The sequence below is a fragment of the Xiphophorus hellerii genome, chromosome 5 (assembly GCF_003331165.1).
Source record: "Xiphophorus hellerii strain 12219 chromosome 5, Xiphophorus_hellerii-4.1, whole genome shotgun sequence".
NCBI lineage: Eukaryota > Metazoa > Chordata > Actinopteri > Cyprinodontiformes > Poeciliidae > Xiphophorus > Xiphophorus hellerii.
Window position 1 is genome coordinate 11432763 of NC_045676.1, and position 19327 is coordinate 11452089.

General features: G+C 36.8%; 2 protein-coding genes across 9 annotated transcripts in view; both read right to left on the minus strand.

Annotated features, from left to right (window-relative positions):
• Positions 1-1565: 1565 nt before the first annotated feature.
• Positions 1566-2866, minus strand: LOC116719416 (retinal cone rhodopsin-sensitive cGMP 3',5'-cyclic phosphodiesterase subunit gamma-like). The gene is made up of 3 exons (XM_032561923.1): positions 2732-2866; positions 2357-2473; positions 1566-2258 (listed from the first exon to the last, which is right to left on the minus strand). Exons 2-3 carry the CDS (start codon positions 2458-2460, stop codon positions 2141-2143), a joined length of 222 nt encoding a protein of 73 aa, XP_032417814.1. The 5' UTR covers positions 2461-2473; positions 2732-2866; the 3' UTR covers positions 1566-2140.
• Positions 2867-10027: 7161 nt separating this feature from the next.
• Positions 10028-19327, minus strand: part of rbfox2 (RNA binding fox-1 homolog 2) — a 49378-nt gene continuing 40078 nt past the window's right edge. For 5 of the 8 annotated variants that reach the window (XM_032562023.1, XM_032562021.1, XM_032562024.1 and 2 more), the window contains 5 exons: positions 18235-18388; positions 17568-17613; positions 14242-14330; positions 13482-13554; positions 10028-12924 (listed from right to left, as the gene is read on the minus strand). In XM_032562023.1, coding sequence (XP_032417914.1) covers positions 12880-12924; positions 13482-13554; positions 14242-14330; positions 17568-17613; positions 18235-18388 — 407 coding nt within the window. In that variant the 3' untranslated portion in view covers positions 10028-12879. Of the gene's footprint in view, positions 12925-13481; positions 13555-14241; positions 14331-17076; positions 17114-17567; positions 17614-18234; positions 18389-19327 lie in introns of those variants that run through there. The other 3 variants (XM_032562022.1, XR_004339190.1, XR_004339191.1) reach the window with 3 other exon arrangements.

Consider the following 19327-nt stretch of genomic DNA (forward strand, 5'->3'; position numbering starts at 1 on the left):
CTTTCCCTTTACTTTGCTTCTTCAGTCTCCAGAAAGGCCCAATGTTGAAATGTTTTCATCCCACTCAGCTGAGCTGTGTGACAGGTCCTCCACTTTCCCCACCCACCTTTACATGCATCTGCTTCAGGTCACAGTGAAATTACCTGACAAAAGGTTTTCAGCCAGTGTCTGTCATTGTCATGCCACAGCGCACAGGAAAATGTGCCATCTGTGTCCTCTTTTTTTTTAGGGGTTTGAACACCTAACTGATGCAATGACACAAACACAATATTGCTTTACAGAGGCCACAGACAAAGTTGTTGGCACCAGCAAACGACAAACCATCCATGAAACAATATATATAGCTTCTCAATATTGTGATTTTCAATGATGGCTTACATATTTTTATTCACTGTTATATGTGATTTTAATGAAGGATTATGGTGCACAACCACCAATCAGTTAGCGATGTATAGAAAACACAAAAACTCAAACAAAACAGTGATGTCAGAGCCTAACCATTGCTTTGCTAAGCAGTTCGGTTCCATTCTCATCTCCCTTCAGTCTGGACTTTCTCCCATTGAGCTTGGTTTCTGTTGTAGAAACTCTACTGGGCCAATCAGGGAACACAAGGAGAAGTTATGAACGATGACGTCAATTGTAGAATTGTAGTCTGCCAGTGGTTTTAACAATGGCAGCGGAGGAACTGAACGAAGCCATTGAGTCTGTGTTGGTCACACTGTTAATTAACATTAACAGCCATCTAAGTGGCTGTGCAGTGGAACATGGTTGTTTACAGTGCAGGTAATTTTTGGTACGCTTCTTAGCATTCGTAACTGGTGCATTACATTTGATGTTTGGGTAAAATTTAAAACGTCAACAGAGCCCATGCCTCCAGGAAGCAATCGTTTGGCAATAGCCGAGGGTTCAGACCATCTGTACACTGCAAAGAGTAGAACAAGAAGCTGGTTTTTACCAAGCTGGTGCTCTTCTAGCAGTGGACCAAAAAGTTGGACAACACAGGCTTGTTTTTTTAGTTTTTGTAGCAACAAGCTGGGTGTTGTTATTGGACTTCTGTTGTTCTGTACTCTCATATTACGGTGTAGATTTGTCCAGTAAAGTGGTGCAGAGCTGTAAACAGATCACAAAGCTTAGTGATTAAATGTTTTAAATTGAATCGCAGATGTAGAAACTTTTAAATTTCTTTTTTCTGCTTTCTTCACAAGCAGAATTGATATTTTCTTCAATTTAGTTGCAATCCTTCTTGTCAAAATGATGAGTGCTATTTTTGGTTTACGTAGAGAGAGGAGAGCTGTTTAATGTGATGTACTGACAATTTTTTTATATCTATTGCTGGAGTTAGGCACCAGTGACTCTGCGACCTGGCACTGGGTTACGTAGGTATAAAAAGCAGATACAGTAGATGGATGGATGAGTTGTTTAATTATACCTTTCAGCAACCTGCCATAACCCGCACCAGAACAAATTTGGCTTTTAACCCCAGCTTCTGCTTCACTGACTCCAAACGGCTGCAATAATCATAATCAGCAAAGCCTTCGGTGGTAATAAAGTCAGAGACGAAGATAGATATTTTGTGCAAAGCACTCACATTTATTGCTTTTGCTGCAACAGTTTTTCTTGATTCAGACAGAGATAATATCCTTTGCTAAAGCATAATGTGATTTACATATTTCTGATGGAAGACCAACATGACGTTCGGCTGTACAACAGGAATTTGTTCGTGTTGAATCAGCAGCCTCGAAGAGAACGGGTGGAAGAGGAGAAGATTGTAATACTCCTGAGGTATCGCAGTGACGGATTTCAAAGTCCCTTTTGTTACATTGAAAATACACATAGAACATTCTATCGGTTTCCTTCCCTTTGTGTTGAGAGAACTGGGTATAAGGAAGATAGAGACAGAAAAAGAGGAAAAAGGGAGGCAGAGATGAACACAAGATTTTAAAAAAAAAACATATGGAAAGGCAGGGAACAAATAAAGTGCAGAAGGGATTCCTCTTTTATTTCCAGGTCAAATCTCTACAGCATCAAAAGCTGCTTCATCTGTGCAGCATGAAGGTAATAGATTATCCACCTGATTGACAATATTAGGACCACATGGGGGAGAACAGTGGCAAGAAGGGTGAAGGCAAAGGAAGGAGGACTAAACAATTCCATATTTCGCCAAGTCGCTGAGCTCCATGTCGCCGAAGGCTTCCCATGGGCAGACCACTGTGAAGTCTGTGCCAAGACCCTCCATGCCTGGAATGTCATCTCCAAAACTAAATCAAAGAAACAGAGAAGCTTTGATTAGAACAAAGAAAACCTGAAGGATGGAAATGTGACCTAAAATATTAAAGTGAATCTTTCAGGTTCTCACCCCTTCTGGCCTGGTTTAGGTGCCTTGCTCTTGAAGGTACGAGCGGCCCTCTGCTTGAATTTGGGAGGGGCCTTCTTCTCAGCGGGAGTTGCGACGTCTGCCATTTTTATTTGGTCACTGAAAGCGAAGAAAGAAAGAAACATATAAACCTCGTCCCTGGTTTTCTTACACTTATCTTGTGCCTTAAAGTTTTACAAACGTTTCTCTCACTTTTTGTCCAGTTTGAAAATAAGGAAGCTAATCGAGTAAAATATTTAACAATTTAATAGTTTAACAATTTAAACTTTTAACATATCTATGAAGAACAGATTGTCAAAGAAGTAAAAAAAAAAAAAAAACTGTATAAGAGCTGAGTAAATTGCAGAGTCATCTCACCTTGTTGTTCCGTGTTTTTCAGAAGCTGTGTGATGAGCTTGTTCGTTTCTCCGCTCTCGGTGTGTTTCTCCTCTCCCGGTCCGAGAGCCTGCTTTTAAAGTCCCCGAGCTGCTAATCCTGCTGTCAGTCTTTTGAGTTGGCACCTTTTCCAAACCCTCCCCTGTACCAGCTCAGCTGCAAATAGGTGAGATAAAGCATGACCAGATATAAATCCATGGTGTATTTTAAGATGGACGTGCTGGTCAACGTGTAAATTCAACAGAATCACAGCCGCCGTGTTATTTGAGGTCAGTTGATTGGCAGTATGCGTCTTGACCATTTCACACTATTTTTGCATAGTTTTTTTTAATGGTCTCATAGCTTTTATTGAAAACAGAAAAGTGACTAATGAATGTAGTATGTTGTATGTGCAGCACAAAATCTACCATAAAATCTTGTTAAATCTAGTATTTTCAAATACTTAATATGCAGAATACTATGTATTCTAGTAATACTGGAAGTTTAAAAGCTAACATTAGCTGGTGTATTATTGATCTATCTACTAGCCTGCAGTCAGCTGCGTTACAGTCACAACACCTGCAGCTTGGAAATGCTTACTGAGCGACACCTCAACATAAATGATGGTTGGTGCTCCTTTAATTTCCAGTTTTCCATCATTCCAGATATGGGCAAACAGCCATGTTAGTCATTTTTAACAGTAAGAGAAAAGTGGAGCTTCCTTTCTTCTGCCAGCTGACTGGTTGTGCACAGCCACAGGGGAGGTGCTTTGCAATGCAATTTGGATGAAAAGCCCTTTTGCAAAGTACATTATTATGTTTTTGGTTTTTTTTAGGATTTTTTTTGGCACTACTGGCCTTTATTGAACAATAAATAAGGTAGACAGAGAAGGAAAATCATTCAGTAAATGGTCCTGGACTGTCAGTTGAACCCAGGATGATCACATCGAGCATTACAACCATGTCCAGAGGTTGACTATTACAACCTATTACAACTATTACAACCTCTGGACATGGTTGTAATGCTGGTGCGTGCACTCAATCAAATGAGACACCCAGCTCCCAATTTTGCAATTTTTATTCAATAATTCCAAACCTTGAATATCTTTTAGCAATAATATCATACTTGCAAAAGTTTTAAACTGTCTCTTTATGCTAATTATTCAAGGAGCAATGTTGTTTCTAATTGGTGATCAGTTCTTCTGCTCGCTTTTCTTTTTTGGACTTTGGATGCCTTTTTTTAAATAATGTTCTGTGCACTTCTTGTAACCTGAAAACAGTGAAAACTACAGTATATTTTCTCAGTTTTCTTCTGTTTGTATCTAAAAAAAATTGCTCTCCATCCTTTCTTTTTGGGAATCAAGAAAAAAATGATCACTTATTCTATATATTTGTAAACATGTGTCTCAGGATCACCTGCTCAAAGATTTGGAGTATGTGATATAAGACCCCAGAAGCCTTGAAGTCTTTGCAGGAGATCAGCCGCATGGAAAGAGATAAAGCGTACTTAATTATTCAACTCTTAATCTGTCCCTTCATGGCCTTAGGTGAAAAGGTAACGCTCAGACTGTAAGTAGGACCTTAAGTGACCAATCATCAACGTGACACGAAGAGTCAGACATTACTTTATAAGACAAAATGTTATTAAGATGTGTTATATGTCAGAGTCAAATTGACCAGAGACTGAAATTAAAACTGCTTTTATTAAAGGCTATGGTTTTAGAAGAAAACATTAGCTGTACACTTTTTGAATATTTTCACATATGGTTTTATGTTTTTGGACATAGAGCCACAGTGAGACTGAATAAATGTGAAATGACTGAAAGCTGTTTAGATAGTCGTGCAATGCCATTATAGAAGCACTTTCACTGCTTTGCACTGGGATTTTAATACTGTATAGACTGCAAAGTAGCAAATGATTGAGTTTTACAAACAAAAGAAATCAGTAAAAGTCTGTTTGTGTTCATCCTCCTTTACAATGATGCCCCTAAATGAAATTCAGCACTCCTAACTGTCTTCAGAAGTCACAGAGTCATGAAAACACCAGATTGTTAAGTGATGAGACAATTTCCCAAGCAATGAACATATCTTAGCTTTTCAATTCATCCACAACCTGCAGAGTTTGGCACTCCACCAGCCTGGCCTTCATGGGAGAGTGCCAAGAAGAAAGACACTTGAAAGAAAGTCACTTGTGGTCCTTTTCCACAAGCCATGTGAGGACAAAGTAATATCCTGGTAATATCCTATCTGCAGAACTCTATTTGTGGTGGAATATCCCATAAATCACCACAAACAGACTGTTCATACCATGGAAACTGATGGTGGAAGTATTTTGCTGACGGGGTGTTAAAAAAAGAGGGATACTCCATGTAGAACCTGCTGCTAATGAGCGTCGCCTTTCAGCAGACGACCCTGATCATTTTGACAAGTATGTAGTAAAATAATCCTTTCAACTGCTCCTTTGAAACTTTCTCATCATAAATGTTCTTCGCTCAACTTGATGTAAGTCTGGAAGGAAGGATGTTATTCTGTAGATGTGCAAAAATTGTCAGGGTTGGGAAATAACTCATTACATGTAACTGTGTTATATTTGGTAATTTACTGTTTTTTCCAATTCTTTCAGAGCATTTCTCTGATCAGAATTAAAGTTATTATAGTTGTTAGTTCAACCTCCACGACATTTAGTCATTTGTGAACATCATAGTAACAGTTTTACATTTCTTCCAACAAATTGCAAACCCTTTAGGATACATGCATCAACTGCTTCCATTCTTTTCTGCTTTATTGTAAACATCATTTGCTCACATCAGTCAAATGAACTGTACTCAGGAATATTAAATGGTCATTCTCTATAAACTTAATGGTTCTCATTTTGCTGCTTGAGTCGTTACAAACAAAAATGTTTAGCAGGTTGTCAGAATCTGTCATGCAAATGTTCCCAACCCAGACATAATCTGAAACACCTGCAGTTTTCACGCCAGCTAACAGTGTTTCTACACACTATCGACTCATGGAACATGAACACAAATTCATGCGCCACTTTAGAGATTTGTATTTGTGAAAGACAAAATATACTTTTACTACTTTATTTATGGAATATTTTGTGATGATCAATTACATCAAAATGTAAATTATAACATTAGAAATGATGAAAACTGTAAGTTTGGGTGAATACTTGTGCAAGGCACTGTGCTTTGTTTACAGAGTGCTGTTTCAATAAGCAAGGTGACAAACTTTCACATGTCAGGACATATTAGGGTATTAGAAAGCAGAGAGGGGAGGGGAGTATATAAGATAATCACATGGCAGAATGCACGTACACAAGAAGCTGACCAGAGACACATCAGCATGAAGTCGACTGTCTCAAAGGTAGGATGAAATCTGTAACATTCTGAATGACGCCAGTTGCATAAACATCTTTTTTTTAGTTTTGTTTTGTTTTGCTTTAGAGTAACCCTGGAAAAATTACCTCTTAGAATTTTTCTAAGGCTATTTTATCATTTGTATTGTTGTAGTGTTAGACTTTGGGGAATAAGTAGGATTGGGGTTCTTGAAAGCATCTCGAAGAGAGCTAATGATGTTGACTTTTGTGAATCCAAAACTCTCCCCCTATAATTGACAAGATTAGATTCTATAGTGTCAATGTGTATTGTGTTTTTTTATTAACTGATGGTTATAGCAGCTAAATGTCTGAATACAAATATGCTTGGGTTTAGTTATTTTTCTCATTTTAAAATCAATTCAATTTTTGTGGTTAAAAACACTGAAAGGAACGCACTGAAGACATTATCTGAAATTCTGTATCTAAGAATTATTACTTGTTTTCTGTGATACAAAGAAAAGCAAACTGATACTTGTGTAAAAGTCTGGTTTACTTAAGGAGGCATAAAAATCCAGCCAGGAATTATCTTAAAAAAGGGAGCCAAGATTTCAAGAGCTACTAATAATAATAATAATACAAAAACTCAAAGCTTCTTCCCATCAATAAAAGCTGGAATGAAAACAGATCAGAGGGTGCTCTGTAATTATTACACAGCAGATTAAAACTAATTAGATAAAGTGTAAATAGCAAAGTAAGGATTACCCCTTCAAAGCTGGACAGAAGAATTATTAGTCAGAAAAGCCTTTACTTTTAACAATAGCCACATCATAACATTGACGTTACATTGGTTGTTTACAATAGAAATATATTGTAAAATCCTAATCAAAAAATGTTTTACAGTATGCCTACATAAAGTTATAAAATATTCAGCAGTTTTTAGTTTGGTATTTGACTGCATGAAAAAAAAAAAGTATGACAAGACATATCTTAATGCATTTTTGTATTTACATATTTTCCATTAAGTATTTAATATCTAAGTTATTTGTATAACATTAAAAATAGGTCTTTTTAATATCACCCAGATCCCCTGTAACAATTAAAGACAAGGACTTTATTCTTATTGAAAACTCAGCTTTTTAGAAGGGGCTTGCAAGTCGTCTTGGACTAGAATAAAACTGATATTTGACATATGTAGAACAGTGACTTTCCACCAGGGGGCATATGTCAAGGATGCGATTGAATACAGAAACCTTTGAGAAAAGCACTAATTGTGGCAAAGCAGTAGAAGTCCCAGAAATAAAAGTACCAAAAATGTTAGATTTGAAGTCATGGGTCGAAAATGTAAGAAGAAAAAGATTTTAGGTTTATAAATTAAAAATTAAAACCAAGACTTCTCCCTGTGAACCGAACACTTGAGTTTTTCTGTGACATGTCAAAACAAATGGAAATACAAAAGCAAAATCTCCTTTTGTCAAAAGTTTATTGATATATTCTAAGCCAATTAACTTTTGTCAGGTTAAGATATATTCTGGCATTTATAACTTTGAATAGACCGGAACAAAAAAAAAGAATGAGCTCTTTGCATAACAAGCTCTTAAGGTGGACTAATAGCTTTGGTGTATAAATTGACCTAATCTGGGAGAGTTATGTCACTGGATGAGGGGTAGTAGGGTCTTAGGTAAGAAAGCATGCAAAGGCTGTTTAACTCTGAGATTACCCAACTCACTGTACATTTTCTTCTAGTATCTAAAAATAACTGAAGGAATAGAGAGGACTTTGGTAAACATCAGTGCATCAAATAAAATGCCAAATAATCAACAATTTCTAACTCAATAGCACTACTTGAGAAAAGATGGCACTATACCAATGACTCTCCTGCAGAATAATTCAGAGTGAAACTAAATAGAACCAGGGAATTTAATTTTTAATGGTAATATTCTGGAAGACATTTCATTGAAAAAGTATTTTTTTTAAGAAACTCCAGCAGCCAAGTCCACACTTTAATAGTGTTTTCAGTGAATAAGCACATTGAGATTCCTCTTTGTAATACACACTGAGTCAAGACTTGTTTTTGATTGTAGATTCGATGACGACATCACCTGCCTGGAAGGCTTTGCCACAGACATCACAGTGATCTGTCTGTAGGAAGCTTACCGAGACATGGAGCTCAGCGACTTGACTCAGTATGGAATTATCTAGAAAAGCTCCGCATGTCATCATGCAACCTGTTCTCCAGACCTATTCCCTGCTCTTCTCTGTCTAATGAGTTAGCTCACCTTGTGTTTGTTGATGTAATGCTTAAAAACACTTTCTCAGAAAAATTTCAAATATGAGTTAAGTCACTTCTAACATAAAGTGACTTAACTTTATATATACATATATATATATATTTAATCTGCTGTGTATATATATATATATATATATATATATATATATATATATATATATATATATATATATATATACATATATATATATTGTTGAGTTTTGTATACTTCCCTGAAGTCTCTATTCTTTATGGTAGAATTCTCAATCGCTCCAATACTTTGCACTTCCCATGTGTTTCCATACATCTGCCATTTTTTACATTTTCTTATTGAGAATGACAATGCAATTAAATTTGATTTTAATTTGACTTGGTTTCGATGTTGATAAAGTATTTTAACATTCCATATGAAATTTAAAGAACTTGGCAAGTTTACTTTTTAAAAGGGCAAATAATAATCTTCACTGTTTTTGTTCCAATCTGATGCTATAGGTGTAACCTTTGTGTTTGAGCTTGGTTTGTTCACAAATACATCTCAGCAAATAACCAATAATTGCGTATCCAACCTTATTGTACGCAGATAAATAAATGAATAAAACACCAACCAAACTGGAACCAATTGGGATGGTGAGGAGCTAAGGAGGAGCACAGTCATTCTCACAAGCAGCCATTTTGAACATACTGCTTTCACAAGATGAAAAAGAAATGGTAAAATGAGACAGTATAATAATCAGGAGTGTGAGTGGATTTATGGATTTAGTTCACACTAGGGAGGTTCATATCAAATATATACCAAGACTAAGCTAGTGCTAGCTGTGGTCAGTATTCTCATGATGACCAAATAATTAGTTCTAAAGTCAATAAAGTTTGGCTTTGCAACGATCTGTTTCTGGCTTTTTTCTTGTGATTGTGGTTCGGCATTCAACCTCTGTTCATTTTATGCAACTTTGACTTTTTATCCCACATTGCATAATCACCATGACTTTTGTTATCCAAATTTTACTGAAAAAAAACTTTACACATTATAAAGTCTTATGAATTTGTGCAGTTGAAATCAAAATAATTGTACCTGCTCGGTAATTCAAGTAGTGTGGTAATTTGACAATTCAATTTTCAGCATTAATGCAAGAACAACCTAAATTTTAATGCCACTCTTCTGCAAAACTGTCTTATCCATGCGTAGATATGGGCTGGTTGGATCAAGACCAAAAACAAAACTATAAAAAAAATATTTCTTTCCTTTGTAATTAAAGACTTACTTAAACAATTGTGTATAGTAGCAGGTAAAATGGGAATTATTTTATTTCTTTTCTGATACATTGTGTTAAATTGTAGATAGTAAATTAAACACTTATTTGCCTCATGTCTTTTCCCTTCATTTAATCAAAATCAGCTAACTGAAGTCAAATTACCAAATTATTCAATGATACATTTTAAGAAAATTTGATTGGAATTGGTATTGGGGATTCTAACCATTTTGACTTGGTTTTAGATCGATACCAAAATCCCCAGAATCACACAACCCTAAATATCAGACGAACAAAACAAAAAAAATACATAGAAGTTCTTAATCTGTATGTTGTACTAATATTTATCAGAATATACTGTAGTTAGTATATTTTAGTAGAAATATAAAAGCTGAATACAAAAGAATAAAAGCTTCTTTGATTAGTACAGTCAATGCAATTTTAAAGGAAAAACAAACAGGAGGCTCAAGCACAACAAAACATTTTATATAAAACATTTTATATGGACATTCAATAACAAAAAAGGAAAAAAATTAAACAATGGTAGTCAAAGGGATACAGACAGGACAAAGGGACCGTTCATTGAAAAACTATATTAACTATGAAGAATGACCACATAGTTTTCTATAATACAGGGCCAAGAAAGCCATGACAGAAAAATGAAGCTGCCAAATTCCATTTTCTTCAGCAGCCATTTTGTTTGTCAGCAGGCGATTTTATTTTATTTATTTTTTTTGCCAACAGCAATGTGCTCTTTGTTGTCAGCTAGATTGGAACCGCTAGCTGCCCATCAGGAAGTTTAGTGGTGATGGAGGGTGCTGCGGCTCTCCGCTGTAGGAATCAAATATGAGAACTCACGAGATTCATGCAAGACATTTTTTTTTTCTTTTCTTTTTTTTTTTTACATGACAACTATCACTCATGCTGGTTTGTCCATGCCAGTAGTGGCTCTAAAAGTCCATCTTCGTGAATTTCTTTTTTTTTTTTTTTTTGAGCACTTTTCAGGTTGGGAACCAGAACATGCTGGAAACTTAACATCTTTGGCTAGTGCCATTTTTAAAATTTAGTCCAGAGCACATTCTATATTTAGATAAAATACCAAACCAAAAGGATGAACTAGAACTGTTAAATGAAAGGAAAAAAAAAACATGTGGCTGCCCAAAATATATTTTTTTCAATAGTTAAAAAAATGGGACATTAAAAAATAAAAATTGAATCCAATCCCACCCCAAAAACAGTTTAAAAACAGTCCTATTTTACACAATGTATATGATTTGCCAAACCAGAATATCAACCTGTGTATGCATGAGTAAAACCACTTTCAGTCATTCAAACTGACTATCCACTGAAATGATAAGGAGTCTTCATTAAAATACAGGAAAAACAAATCAAGCAAAAGAAGAAAATAGAAACAAAAAAAACTAAAAACATAAAAGAAAAAGAGGTTAATTTAATGAAAGTGCCACAGACCTGGTCTCATTCATTCTATGGCTCACTGAAACAAAGGGACGAGGGAAAAAAAGCACTTTTTGTAATTGGTGAAATAATGATTACATATCACAACAACAATTCCTATGATAAATTGAACAAAAAACAAAATAATAAAAATTAAACACTTTGGTGACGTTACCGGCATACCTTTAGTTACGCTATCGATGTATGCTCTCAGCTCAGGAATTTTAATCCGAGCCCAAAAAATAAAAGTTGAAATTTGCACCTTACTGAAGAAGTGATAAAACACATTTTTATATATTAAAAAAAACAACAAAAAAAACATTTAAAACGTAAATAAAGACAGCTATAAGAGCATGATAATGATAACACAAGTAATATATTTATATTTATATATATATATATATATATTTATACGGCAGAAAAATGTGCTTTCTACAAATCTTTGGAACACAAAATAAAAGTCAAAAGAAAAAGCCACATTTTGGAAATATAGGGTACAATAGTATAGAAATATGCACAATAGTAATGTGTTTTGCATTTAAATATTCACTATCAACTCACCAACGGAATCTCTGTCTTGCTCAGTAATTGCTGTTGGCAGCATCTTAAACGCAATTACCAACTAAAGTATGTTTCAGGAAGACTCATCCATTGCTGGACTCTATAAAAGATGAAGAATGAGGGGAAAATCTAAATAATAGAGCTTTACAATAAACAGACCACCAGATACCTGAACAACCCCTACGGCTGCAAGCAGATGATCTCCAACAGGATGTAAACTTAACAGGAGCATGTTTACAGTGTAGTGTTGCACTTTTTTGTAGTGTTTTATGATGGCTGCACACAGACTGTGTAGTGAAATTCTGTGCATGACCAAGAAGACGTGAGATATAGTTGGTATATTACTGAAGAGTGGAGTGTTTGTAATAAAGATGCATTTTTTTGTTGTTGTTGTTATTATACCCCCCGAGTTTCACTGATGAACCTCCACCACAGTGGTGCAGCTGTTTCAAACAAAAAAATGGTTTTATAGTAAGAAGAATGAGAATAATTACAACAGTAATAATAATAATAATAATTTGGTAATTTTTTTTCTCTAAACTAATTTCTTTGCATATAACATTTTTTTAAGTTTAAAGGTTTACCATTTCCACATACAAAGAGAAACTTGAGGTAAGGAACAGCTCTAATAAACCCTCCCTCCTTCATCTTTCCATCATTTCTCCAAGATGCTGGGTTCAGTCTTCTTCACAGCAGAACACTGAAAGAGTGAAACTCATCCCTTTACCATCTGCCGACATTGAAGACGGACTCTAAAACCCACCACTGGGTGCTTTTGTTATTTCGCCATTCTGGTTCAAAAATCTTTTTGCGGGTGCTCTAACTGAAGGCACCTTTCTGCTCTCGAGACTGTCTGCTTCCCTCTTACTTTCCTCAGAGTGTGTGCAGGCCAGCCGGCGCTCGGCTCCTTCTAAGGCAGCTGCTCAAATGTCCATTATCCACATACAGCCTCTGGAAGAATGCCTGGGCTCTGTCCCCAAATCTTGTGCTGCTGAGTGCTGAGAGAATAACAGGGGGAGACTATAATACAGCCGTGCAATTGAGAAGGTGGCCATTTTTCAGTCAGATTTTTTATTTTTTCATGTAAAGGCGACCCTTCAGTCTTTAATACAGCATTCCTCTATTTTTGTAGAAGCTTAGATAAGAAAACATGGAATTGCTCTGGGGTGGGGTCTGAAATATCTTTGCTGTGGTTGACTCCACGCTTTAAAACAGGGCGCAGTCCACCTCCAGGACAACAGAGGGAGCTCTTTCGGAATAATTCAATGGGAGAGGGGAGGCCCTGGGTCATGTAGTGTCTTTTAATAAGGGGCAAATCTGCTGTAGCCTCCCCTGTAGAGTGTGGCCTGAAAAAAAAAATACAAAAAGATATTTAGATTTTTTGCATTTGTTTCAGGGAGGACCTCATAACATAACTTATAATGAATCACCCCATCCTTTGTTTGCTTTAGACATGCTTACTCTCCCTGCATGATGAATGCAGCTGTGAGATACCTAAAAACACTGACTTAACATAGTGTAATTATGTATCTTACTTTATAGTATAGAGCCTGAAAATGTACAAATATGGTGATGACAGACCACTCAAGCAGTGAGTCAACAGCTAGACCATTGAAATTACCTCTGTTTCACAGGTAAGAAAATGGAAAGTGTTTACATTTCCTTTTTTCAGTTAAAAAAAACAAAAAAACATCTGCAGATCCTTCCTTAAAGGAACTCAATAATCGCTCTCTAGCATTCCTCCTAGATGTTAACACACAGTAAATAGCTGCAGCAACATGTTTTTGGTCAGTGTCTGAAGAAAATATATTAGATGTTTGACTCCAGAAGTTGTCACATTGTATGAACTTCTTCCATTGGTGCCATATGAAGTATTAGTGGAGAACGGCTCACTTAAACTCACCATGGCTCCAACACCATAGGCTGCTGGGGCCAGTGCAGCATGGTAGGGATCTGCCGTGTAAACTCGTCCGTAGCTGTGAGAAACATCACGTTATGCTTAGAGACAAATAGCAACATTTGTGCACAAAAAATAATAAACAGCAACAATGAGATAATGAAGAGTTTGTGATTGTTTTATCTATACTTACATATTAATTTTGACACCATATTTTTATTTAGTTTGTTACCTAAGTCTAACTGCATTTTAGGAAAGGAAAAATGCTGCAAAAGAAAGTATGACTGAAGTATGAAATCCTGGAGGAATGCACTTCTAGAAGCCGTCACATCTTGAAAACGAAAATGTTTGATTACACTCAGTTCTAATATTTATCCTAGGATTGATCATAGCTTTTATTTATTATTACTAAAATTAGATATTGTTGGAATTATATTTCCTTCCGATATACATTTTTTGCTTTTGTTTGCTTGCATAAATGTGAATTATTTTTGTCATTCTGTTTTTCATTAATGTTATTTTTTGTCAATGGCGACAAAAACTGACAGAAGTTTTGTGAACAAATTCAAATTTACATATTACTTGTGAATTAATTTATCAACACAGTGTAAATAACTTTTTTAATGTGATCCCGTTGCATGTTGGTCTCTCAGAGGTGGATGAAAAGGTTGAATGAGCAGATCCTAAAAGACTCCTGTCAATGTTTAATTGTTTGTGTTTTAAATGTTTTAAAGATGTCCTAAGATGTCCTGAACTATTAACTCACCTGTCACTGTAAGCTGCTGCTGCAGCGGCTGCTGCTGCAGGAGTCGCTACAGCAGCCGGCTGGGCATAACGATACGCTGCATAGCCACCCTGTGAGAAGGCGATGGAAGAAGAGGGAGATGGATGAAAGTATGTGGGAGTGCAGAGGAGGACATGGGGACAATGTAGGGACAGGTGGGAAGGGACAGGAAGAAAAATGAAACATTTGTTCAATGCTCACTATTTGCTTTTTGCAGTGCAGATGACTAGTAGTGAATCTAAAGGGTTATATTGTGAGAGAAAACTGCTGAGAAGAGCGAAATATTAACAAGCAGACAGTCAGCAAAACTGGCTAATCTGGTGCAGTACAGCATTCACAAGGATGTAGCTACGGCTCTGTGTTTCTCTCTCACTCCATGACTAACTCAGCAAAACTATCCGTAATTGTATGTGACGCTATTTTTTTTATTTTTTGGGCTGTTTGCAGCCGGCAACGTGCGTCATCTTCCCCACTGTGTTAGACAGAGAGGGAGAGAGACCTTAAAGCCATAAATGTGCCCAACCGCCGTTCCCTTCCAAAAACAAACGGTCAGAGAAAGGGGAAGGAGATGACTGTGCCATTATTTATGTTTGCATGAACAGCTTGTGAACAGACACAAAAAAAAAAAAACTACAGGTGTAAGGAGACAGTCAGCCAGTTGGATTAAAAAAAGAGCAAATCGCGCACTCTCACGTGGCCGGCAACCAATCACTGACAGACACAGCATGCTTTCCCAAACTTAGAACACATATTAGGTAAAAAAAATTTTTTTAAAAGTCCTACAAAAAATAAAATAACACACACCACTGCATTCTACCCTAAAGAATCAGTCACGACCAAGTCCCTGCATTCAGGACCACACATTGGCTGCTATGGGGGGAAAGGCTGGACTAAGTAGGAGCAGAGGAGGACAGAAATGAGGTGAAGGGACAAGAAGATGGAGGGAGAAGGGGAAGAAAAATGAGCATAAAAACAGATTGGAAAGGAGTTGGAGTAAGAAATGGAAAGGAGATTTAAGAAAAGCAAGAGGGAGAATAGAAAAACTACTGCAGCTAGAATAAAAAAGAAAGAGGTGAGTTGGGAGGATGGAGAGATTTGGGAGGTAACAGGAGGGAGGGGGGAGCCAGCCTTGTAAGTATGTCCGCATGCTGACACTGATTCAGTTAGCATGCCACAGGTGAAACAGATAGGGAGATTCCTGGAAGGGGTCTGAAATAACTGAATGTGTGTGTCCTACATCCTTCTGACTGCCAGTGTACACTCTGTGAACTACAACACTACTCACGACCGTTTCCTTTTTCCTCACTTTCCCAAAATGGACAATTTCACTGAACAGTCCACAATGGGTAATTATTAGGTATAGATTTGCCTTAATTTATCATCTGGATTTATCTGATGCTCTGACTCACTGGTACTGGGACAAAAACAGAAGTGTTGGACATATTTAGCAAGAAGAATAACTTTATTCAACTTTTATCTTTTTTAAGTTTCTACTCCACAGTCAACACATTTTAATTGAAAGGTCAAGATAATAATTTGCTGAAGAACTTTCTATGCTGTGTACTGCAACTTTGTAAGTTCTGACTCATTCTTTCATGTAAGAGAAGACTTTTTTTTCCTTAATTTTCTTTTAGACAGCTGCACAGATCCACAGCGCTTTTTACAAAGCATAGACTCTCTACACATTTCAGATTAATTGTAAAAACAGCTGAGAAAAAATACTGCAGCTGTACTGTGCCTAAGATTAAAACCTATGGTAATAAAATACATTGAAGTTTGTAGTTGTAATGTGACAAAAGGTAACAAAAGGTGCTGCGGTATGAATACCTTTGCTAAGCAGTCCATATATAATTGAAACCAGAAGTTTACATACACCAAAATAAAAGACACATGTGCCTTTTTCCTCACCGTCTGAAGTTATGTCAGACTAAATCTCTGTTGTTTTAAGTTTATAGGCTGCCTGGATTGAGATCAGGGCTTTGTGATGGCCACACCAACACACTGACTTTGTCGTTCTTGAGCCAAGTTTGGCTGTATGCTTTGGATCATTGTCCATTTGGAAGACCAACCTGCACCCAAGCTTTGATTTCTTGGCTGATGTCTTCAATATTTCCACATATTCTTCTTTCCTCATAATGCCATTTATTTTATGAAGTGCACCAGTCCCTCCTGCAGCAAAAGAGCCTCACAACATGATGCTGCCACCCACGTATGCTTCACAGTTAGGATGGTGTTCCCAAGCTTACAAGCGCCCTGCCCTTTCCTGCATAAACATACAAACATACCTCCATACATACAGTATTTGTTTTTTGTAAACATTAGACTTTTAAGACATTATTAAATGAATCTCTAATATATTCTTACTCTGATTAATATGATTTTTAGAGAAAGAAATAATTTTCGTAATTCTAACTGAGCCCCCCAAAAAACTTCAGAAAGTGAAAAGAAAATGTGTATCTGTCTTTTCATTGAGTGCCTGTGAACTTCTGGTTTCAAGTGTAAAATTACTCTTGTAAAATAATCAAGTTATACTGCAATATCTCAGTCCATTACTGTAACTGCACACCTGCCATCTGGATTTCAACTTATTAATTATTTATCCACATCACTTGGAAGATTCGTTGTATTCTATGGGAATTTTAGCCCAATTCTTTTCTCCCCCTTCCGTAACTCCACCCATGTCAGAATCCAGTGAGTTAGTAAAAGAAGACAGAAGAGGCAATTCAATCTCAGATGGTCAATAATGTCTAGCAGCACGCAGTCATTGGAGACGAGGAGGATGCACACTGGCTGTCACATAGAGTGTGTAAACCCTACCTGGGGCAATCTGCCACTAATGTCCTGAAACACTAGTCTACAGAGAGAACAGAAACAGCTATTGTCAACCTGGTCTCACACATACACACACACACGCACAAATACACGCAGGCACACACTCATGGTCACACTGGTTCAAACTTACTCCACAAAGGCACAGAAACAAACCCCAGAAGAGTTTACTTGTGAATGAGCCTGATTTGAACTGTTTGCTGCACTGAGGAGGAATACTGCATATCACCAGGTGTGTTACTAAATACTTAGGGCTCTTAGAAAATACCTAAAAAGTAAACTTGGTGTGAAGCATTGTAAAAATAATTTCAGATTTAGGCAGAATGACACAAAATGCGTTACAGTGACTAATCGAAACTGTCAAAAGTACACGCCTCTATGGGTTTGATCCGCACCGTTTCACACTTGAAAACCCACAGGCAAGCGAAGGAAAACGTAGGTGACGAGTGAAGCAGTGGAGGAGAGGCAGGCATACTTACATAGAGGTCAGCTGCACCGTAAAAACCATCCTGATAGGCCATCACACTGAGAGGGAGACAGACGACAGCAGGAGAAAAGACAGAAAGGTAGAGAGTACAAAGGGGTGGTGTTTGGAAAACCAAAAAAAAAAAAAAAAAAAAAAAAAAAAAGAAAGAAATCAAAATGAAACAAAACAAGGAAATAATGGAGTGAAGCGCCACCGTGTGGACAGAGCAGAAAACAACAAATAGAGAAGGTGATGGGGAGGTGAGAAAATGGTGCCAAAGAAATTGTGAGAGAGAGAAGAGAAAAGAAGGGTGAGATTATTACACACCGTGCAACATGCAAGACTAAATACCACCTCTTTGTATACAGATGCACCGACTTCAAAGTGTTACTACTGCTACTTCAGCTGGTGAGATTTACCAAAAACAAAAGACCTCAATTTAATTTTACTGCGGTCACATCATAATATGTTTAAAAGTACAAGGAAATGGTATTTTAGCTCCGCAAACTATCAAAGTTATTATTTTTATAGAAATGTATCCAAACACAACATGCACGATTTGAATCACTACCTCGATAAGTGAAGCCATGCTTTAAAAGAAGATCAACCTTATCATTGTTTTTCTTTACTGATCTAAAAATACAGGTATTTCTATTACACATATTTACATATGTATTTACCCAGGGTATGCTGGGATGGCAGGTTGTGGGACGGCAGCCCTGACCGCGCTGTAGACAGGCCGAGCTCGACCCCGCAAATGCGTTCCTCGAAAGGTCGCAGCGGTGGAAGCGGCAGCCGCTGCTGCTGCTGCTGCCGGGTACGGGAACCCTGGAACTGATGATTAGAAAATTATATGACAAAACATCCAGCTTTCATTGTATTCACAATGGTGCAGTATTAACAATATCTCCACAGAGAAATTATTTTTTTGACTAATCTGTGTTTTCATAATTTATCACCTAAGTGAGTGGTTGTTGGCAATCGTTTACAGTTTCTGTAGATTTATTCAGCTAAACTGATGTGATTAAAGTTGTTTGGTATGGAAGCTTCTAAAAAACCTTCACATTTCAGAGTCAGGTTGGTGTTAATAAAGGTAGATGTTATCAAAATAACAAGTAGGCTGTAAAAAAAATACATTCAGATAGTAGAGAATAGAACAGTCACGAGTTTCATGGAAGAGGCAGAACAGCGACCAAAAACAGAAACATAAAAACTTGCAGAGGTTAAAAATTTACATACATGCCATTTTATGAAATATGTATTTGATCCCAAACAAAGCATGACTTAAAACTTACTGGGTAAACTTTAGATGACTTCATTATTTGACTCAGGTGTCTTGAAGCAGAGACACATCTAATGGTTGCAAAACTCTGATCCTTGGGGGATGTGGGCCCAAGATTGTGTCTTCAGATTATAGTAAGCTCCACCTGTGTAGTTATGTGCTAATGGTTCACTTCTTATGGTCACCCTGATCATGACTGATTCTCATTTTGTATTTCTACTGTTTGTTCCAGAATCATACCAAACTTCTTGCCTTGTGCAGATCTATCTTGCTCCTCACTTTCCCTGAACAGAACAAACTGGTTCAATGGCCAGGTGTCCTTAATGATCTGTGTACCACATGGACAAGTAACCATGTGGAAAACTTGAATTCTGGTTGTATTGGTCCAAATACTTATTTCAGAATTATAACTCGCAGCGTACAGAGATTAAGTACAAATATATAAACATTAGGGAAAAAAACAGTATTTCCAGCCAATTTTTTTTTTAATT

Excerpts from the sequence above, each read along its gene's own strand:
- LOC116719416 (XM_032561923.1), bottom strand. The coding sequence starts at position 2,460 with ATGGCAGACGTCGCAACTCCCGCTGAGAAGAAGGCCCCTCCCAAATTC. Across the intron at positions 2,259-2,356 it reads CCTAAACCAGGCCAGAAGGG|TTTTGGAGATGACATTCCAG; the intron begins GTGAGAACCTGA and ends TCTTTGATTTAG.